We start from the raw sequence: 6,821 nt of genomic DNA on the forward strand, positions 1-6,821 counted from the left end.
GTTCTATTATATTTATAACCACCTTCAGGGGTAACTTTACTTTTTGGTAAATATGTTCAATATACAGACACAATTTTTTTACTGTGTTATTGTAGTATAGATAATAATTTTCCTTATATTTTCATTTTTTTATTTTTTATGCATTGATTGACGCGCAAAAGTTTTTATTTCCACTTTCCGGCGAATTCTGCATTGCGTGTTGAGTAGCGGAACTCAACATCGTGTATTACCTTGTTACCAGAGCCGACCGTACGGATCACCTGATAGTAAGTGATCACCGCTACAGAGGAGCTACAGGTGCGTTGCGGCCGCCGACGTGGAGATAGACGCGCTGTTTGACACAGTTGCGTGGCGCATGAAAGGAAGTCCGTACGAAACCCCACAGTAGTGGATTGCCATGTTTCCAGATGGTGTAGGTGAAATTAATTTTCAAATTTAAGTTATTTTTAAGGTTGTGGGTATATCACTTATTTAAATAAAACAATGATTTAAAAGTAATATAGAATTATATTGATACAAATACAGTACACGTTTGCATGACATTCCTTGACAGACTGTCAAGGACTGCGCTCGCTATTGCTCACTAACGTATCGTTTGACGGACAGGCTCACCACTTATCAGGTGAATCCGGGAGTCTCCTAAATCTGAAGATTAAAAATAAAATCTCCCTGAAACTGGTAGGATTTCAAAATATCTAATCGAAGTTATTCCTGTCAAAGAACAGTGAAATGACGGTCACGCTGGGGTCTGGTCGAATAAGCGAAAAACCAGACCTAATTTTGAACTGGAACAAAAAGTGTTTTTCTAGACCAGATATTTTATAATCTGTATGAAACGAAAACAAGTTGAAAATAAAATGAAACGTTAAGTTTATGAATATGTTTTGTGAAGTGTTAACCAGGGGTCTTTTACTTATCACTAAGAGTCAGTTTCTTAAGAAATACACTTGCGTAACAACTAGGGATCTTGCTGAGCTTCAGTAGCTTCCTGATAGGGGAGTATCCAGCCGTCTACAGGCGGCGGCGAGCAGGTAGCGCTACAAGCCTCACCCGCCCGCGCAGTTCCCCTCGGTGTGCCCCTGTCCCCCTAGAGGCGGTGTAAGTGCGGCGCGTGGGGTGCGTGCGGCTGCAGCGCTAGGTCGAGGTCGCGTCGTCTGGCGGCAAGGCGCGCGTGTAGATAGCGCGACACACCCTCGCCCGCCCATGCCTGCGAGTAGAACTGAGCGCGCCGCTCCTCCTCGGGGTTGCCACTGCCACCCCCGCCCGCGCCTGCACCACCCGCACCGCTCGCACCCATCGTCTTCAGGTCGCGCGACTGGCTCACGAGCCACTTCTGCACGAACTGCTGCGGGTCCTTGCTGAAGCTCAGGAAGAACTCGCGGTTGGTCTTGAGCTGGTTGATGGTGTCCACGGTCTCGTGTATTTTGGCGTCGAGCCCCTGGATCTCCTGCTGGTTTGCGGTGCTGAGCAGGAAGCTGTTCATCTGCGCCTTGAGCGTGTCGTCCACTTCCACGTCGATATCGTAGCAGGCGGTCTGCTTAGCGTCGTGCGGCGGCTCCACACTGATGAGATGGTTGATGACGATGGGGTCGGGCGCGTGCAGCAGCGCGCCCAGCCGGGCCGGCACTTCGGCCAGTTTCATGCGCGCGGTGCCGAATATCTGCTCCAGGTACTTGTCGCAGGCCACCAGCTCGCGCTCGTGCGCATCCTGCAGACGATGCGTCTTCACGTACTGCCAAAGCGCGTTGACGATGACGGGGCGCGCCTGCGTGTGCACACCCAGCAGGCGCGCCAGGCGCGCATCCAGCTTGAACTGCAGTGGCTGGTAGTCCAGCAGCAGGAGGATGGTGCAGCGCACGTTCTTGTAGCCGGGCCGCTTCACCTGCACGCCACCCATGTTACAAACATTGTGTGTTGAGTGGGGGACAACAATGCCACACTTTGTTTTCTTACCAGAATGAATAAATGAAAACAATTCATTTCCCCCAAGAGAAAATAAAACCCACAACCATCGCATTTATAGTTAATTGTATGCCATTACTTCACAACATCCTCTTATAGTTGCTTTTGAATTTACTTATATATAATATATTACATAATTATAATTCTATATTACTACTAATCTGCATTATTTTCCTTTTCTAATAATAATATCATTTAAAAACAATATCTATACCTATATTGAAAAGTAAAGTTTTAGGTAATTCAATTAATTATGTTATTTTGTGCCGTTTCTGAGATCAGTGTAAACAAATGCAAAACACACAGATAAAATTTTTAAGTTATGGTTTTGGGTTCTATTTCATCAATATTATTATATTAATAAATACCCCCAATAACATATATACATGCTCTGCTGTCCTACCTGGAAGCCGTCTGTCTCCTGCGTGGTGTGCGTGCGGTGCCACTCTACCAGGTGGTTGTCGGGCCCGTACAGCTCCTTGTCTAGCTCTATTACCAGGGACTTGAAGAACGACGAGAATTTGCGCTTCACCTGTGCCGGGCCTGCGCCCACCTTGTTATCATAAATGCAAGTGTTTCAACGTGTGTTCATTGTTATTTAGTACAAATCTGAATAAATTACTCAAAGTACAAGTATTGCTTACCTTTGCTAACTAAACTTTTAATTTTGTATTTCTTATGTGTTTTTATGTGCAATAAAGAATATATAATAAGTATTTTATTAATAGTAAAGAATAAAGTAAAATAAACGCAAATTATTTTGTGTCCGTTATTGTATTATATCGATACCAAATATAATTAAATACCTTTGTTTATTAAAGTACTACAGTATTATGGGATGATAAAATATAAATGCACATTTACCTTGTTCGGATCACTTTTGGCGTCGTCCAGCAGACGCCCCTCGACGCGCAGCTCCCATGAGGCCACAGCGTTCTCCCCCTGTCCTGGAATAACCAAATAACAAACAACAATTAACTAATTAAGAAGTACAAGTAGAACTAAAAAGAAACCAGGAAGACAGGCACGAAGAAGTACGCCCCTTACCAACAGTTCGGGCTGAATTGACTGAGGGTTAGAATGTGGTTGGCCTTAAACTGAATGCTTTTGTAGTACATCTAGTTACATATATGTAAGCTTTGTATACTGCATGTTGTGTTCGTGGACTAATGTACGAGTATGTGTGCGCTGCCTAACATGTATGATGTGGCACTTAAAGAACGACAATGGCAGCGCCTGCTTGTCAAGTAATTTAATTCTTATTTCTCATTGTCTGAACCTACAAAATATTGGAAGTAAAAAGTCGATTTTTCTATTTTAGTAGATAACAATTAATGATATGTAAATATTTGATCTTATTCTTAGTTAATTCACAGTGTTTTTTTTAAATCACTAATCTTTGCTATTTTAGATAAATACAATTGTGTGTTATTTACTCCAATATATTACACATATTTAACTATTTCTGCAACGCACACGGCTAAAGTAATACGAAGGCGTTCCTATTTATTGTTATTTAATTATTTAAGGCTAACTTACATATAAACCGTAATGTTATATAGCCTATAGCACTCCTGAATAATGCAGATTTCAAACAAAACAAACAAAAAGTAAATCCAACCAGTAGTTCCAGAGATTTTACCATTATAAGACGTAAACAAGCAAACAAACAAACTCTTCGGCTTTATTATATCAGTATAGATTTTGATCTGTTGGTGTGACTCAATCAGTAACGGTAAATTCTTCAAATAACTGCTCTGGAACATATTAGCAGGCGTGTTCTGGTGTTTTGTCAATATAAAACACCATATACTTGATTTATTTATGGGATAAGAAAAGGCAAACGGGCGTACAGGTCACCTGACGGTAAGCGATCGACCTGGAAACACTGCCATAGGTAGGTCATTCCTCAGTTGTGTGGCACGAGGAAGGAAGCTCCGGTTCTAATGCCAGCAAGCAAGAAAAGTATGAAATTGGCCTCGTGTTTCTGGTGCAACTACGTGAATATAACATTTTGTTGAAAGTACCAACACCACTAAGTCGCCTGTACATAACGCCTGACAAGTATCTAGTTTTGGCAAGGCCGAAATCGAATCTTCGTTAGGTCACTAAAAAATAGCAATCCAGACATCTAATGTTTAGAATACTAGAGATGATTATATCTTCGTTTGTTCTACTTAAGTAAAAAAAACTAAAAAATATTTTTTACAATAAAAATCGACTTCAAAAATAAACTAAGTAAAAAATAAATTTACGTAAAATAAAGTAAAAGGTACTTTCATTTTGTTAAACAAAAATAATTAAAGAATGTTTTTATAATTTTGAAGTTGGTGTAGCTAATGCTACGACAACCTTACTACAATATCAAATTACGAAGCTTGTTTGTTTTGCTTAGTGGTGTGGTAAGTAGTTAAAATAATAACCTGGGTAAAAAGTGTTGGAGATGAATATCCTTAGCTTGCGTTTCTGCTTCATGGGTCGCTTGAGGGCCTCCTGTATATCTAGACGCTTGCGCATGATGGTGGCGTCCAACTTGCGCTCAAAGGCCAGCAGGTCCATGTAGGCCTGCGACTCCGGCACCAGGTCACGCACCTTCTGGGGCAGGATCTTGTCTGCGAGGCGCTTCTTGCGCTTGCTACCTCCGCCATACGCCTCATTGGCGTATTGCGGCCCCTTGTGCTGTGGCGGTAGAGGAGCGCGCGTGTCTGCGGGTCGCTTGGGGGCGCCGGCGGCGGGTGGAGGTCGCGGCCCCGGAGCGCCCGGAGCGCCCGCCGCGCCCCCGCCCACGTAAGGCGCTGGACCCGGCCGGGGACCACCGGGCGGGCCGCCCACACCGGCTGGGGGCGGCGTGAACCCACTGCGAGGCTGAAAATAGAACAAAAAAATATATTTTTATCTTTTCTAGTCAAAAATTTATTCTGACTATGTGTTATTCTAGTGAACAAACTATATTACTGTAAAGTATCAAGTAAATCCGTTCAGTAGTTTTTATACGCCAGCGGAACTCCATTCATCTTAACAAACAGATTTATAATGTTACTAGTGGGCCAGGAGCAATAGCGAAAATGTGATAGAATTTAACGATGCATGTGATGATGATGAAAATGAATTTTAAATACAGTGACATTTTCTTAGAGACACAATGCACAGTTATCACTTACAGTGTTATAAAAGTTTCATTGTCCTAAAACAGAAGAATCTTTTAATTATTTTCAAGTGTTAAGTATACTGTAATGTTTAATATTATATATTTTTCTCTACATAAATAACTTTTAATTGATAATTGTTGCAGTGAGTTACCTCAGTTTTGATTACACTAAGTCAGGGACGTTAAGAGTGATAGTGCTTTATTATAAATATTAGAATAATTCTTTCAGACATAAAGGCCTTAAAAAGTATCAACATAGATGGAAAAGTTCTTGCTAGCATACTTCTTTTTTGTTTTTTTTAATAGTTTTTATTTGTTGAATAATTTTTATTCACTTTGCAATAAAGGAGATATCCATACCAAAAATATAAGCACTATTGTTCTTTCTATGTACCATCTCCCTAGGAACAATTATTAACAAGTACAGATAGTTATTTTTCTTTGATGTTTTTCTACCTCATTGTGACTATTATTTATATATTCATACATCTTATGAAGTAAGTGGTTCTGTTCAAGAGGTCAAGTAAAGTAGGATTTACTCAAAACTACTACTCGTCATGTTCACAAAAGCATGTTTTCTCATTAGGTGGGCATCAATCAAAACATTTTATTTATTATAGCCAATTCAATTATGTTCTTAATTCTTATTGAAATTTGCACTTGGTTATTACAATCCTTCTTAACTACAATTTGTTAATAAACCATAAGCATACCAACATAATTATGTACTTGATAATGTTGCATATACTTAATGTGTGACTGACTGACACAACAGTTGTGGGTTTAATTTTTACTCTATCTAGAAATATTTCACAGCTAGACTAGATCTTTCATAAAGTTTCAAAATATTATCTCTCTATTGTCATACTAACTTTTATTTGATTAGAGTAAGGTTAATGATATTATAATTATTAAATACAGGGGGATATCTGAGATATCTAAACTGAAAGCATGTTTGTAATCTAATATCAACACACAACAATTACAGACTCCACACACAAAACTGTACGTCATAAATTATATGATCCTAAATATGTATGTATATCTATCTATAAAGCATACCGGAAAGTTAGGTCCAGCATAGGGCCGTGGAGGCATCGGTGAACCTGGCGCTTGTGCTGGCCCTGGATAGCGTTGCTGTTGAGGTATTCCGGCAGTGGGAGGCGCGGGGCTCGGCCCCGGCCCTCCGGTGGGAAAGCGTTGGGCCATACTCACAATACTGCACTTTCTTGGATCATTTACCTTATAATATTATCGTTAAACTTCAATGGAAAATCAAAGTGTATTTATTTTGGATATGTTGTATATATTCATTCAAAATTAATAAAATTGTTACTCTAAATCTCAATGAGAAAGTAGCACTTATTCTAGTTTTAACGTCTACTCTACGATATGAACGCAGTCGACGGGGACGCCATCATAATTCATATATTGTTAAAGCGATTTTGACATTTGAACGAGTTAGAAATGCAGATAAAATAAACTTACTAGCACAGACTATAATTACTATATCTTAGATTGATCATTAGCTGTTACAGTACTGTAAAAAAATATGCATTGTTAGTGTAACGTAACAAATATTTTTCTAGTCCTTAAAAGGTCACTCACTCATTCGCTCATCTTGAAATTTCAAAAACTACAAGTGGTAGGATTCTGAAAATTTGTATGGACGTTATTAATCGAACGTCGGTACTACTACTTTCAATGAAAT

The 6,821-nt window shown here is 39.8% G+C and overlaps 1 protein-coding gene across 1 annotated transcript; it reads right to left on the bottom strand.

The window, feature by feature from the left end:
• Nucleotides 1-487: 487 nt before the first annotated feature.
• Bap60 (Brahma-associated protein 60) lies at nucleotides 488-6,553 on the bottom strand. Its single transcript, XM_085205424.1, has 5 exons — nucleotides 6,173-6,553; nucleotides 4,386-4,827; nucleotides 2,827-2,909; nucleotides 2,366-2,515; nucleotides 488-1,882 (listed from the first exon to the last, which is right to left on the bottom strand). The coding sequence occupies exons 1-5, from the start codon at nucleotides 6,317-6,319 to the stop codon at nucleotides 1,088-1,090; spliced, it is 1,617 nt and encodes a 538-aa protein (XP_085061550.1). The 5' UTR covers nucleotides 6,320-6,553; the 3' UTR covers nucleotides 488-1,087.
• Between the last annotated feature and the right edge of the window lie 268 nt (nucleotides 6,554-6,821).

Source organism: Heliconius melpomene, chromosome 20 (genome assembly GCF_056956725.1).
Source record: "Heliconius melpomene rosina isolate 202511_hmr_F chromosome 20, ASM5695672v1, whole genome shotgun sequence".
NCBI classification, from domain to species: domain Eukaryota; kingdom Metazoa; phylum Arthropoda; class Insecta; order Lepidoptera; family Nymphalidae; genus Heliconius; species Heliconius melpomene.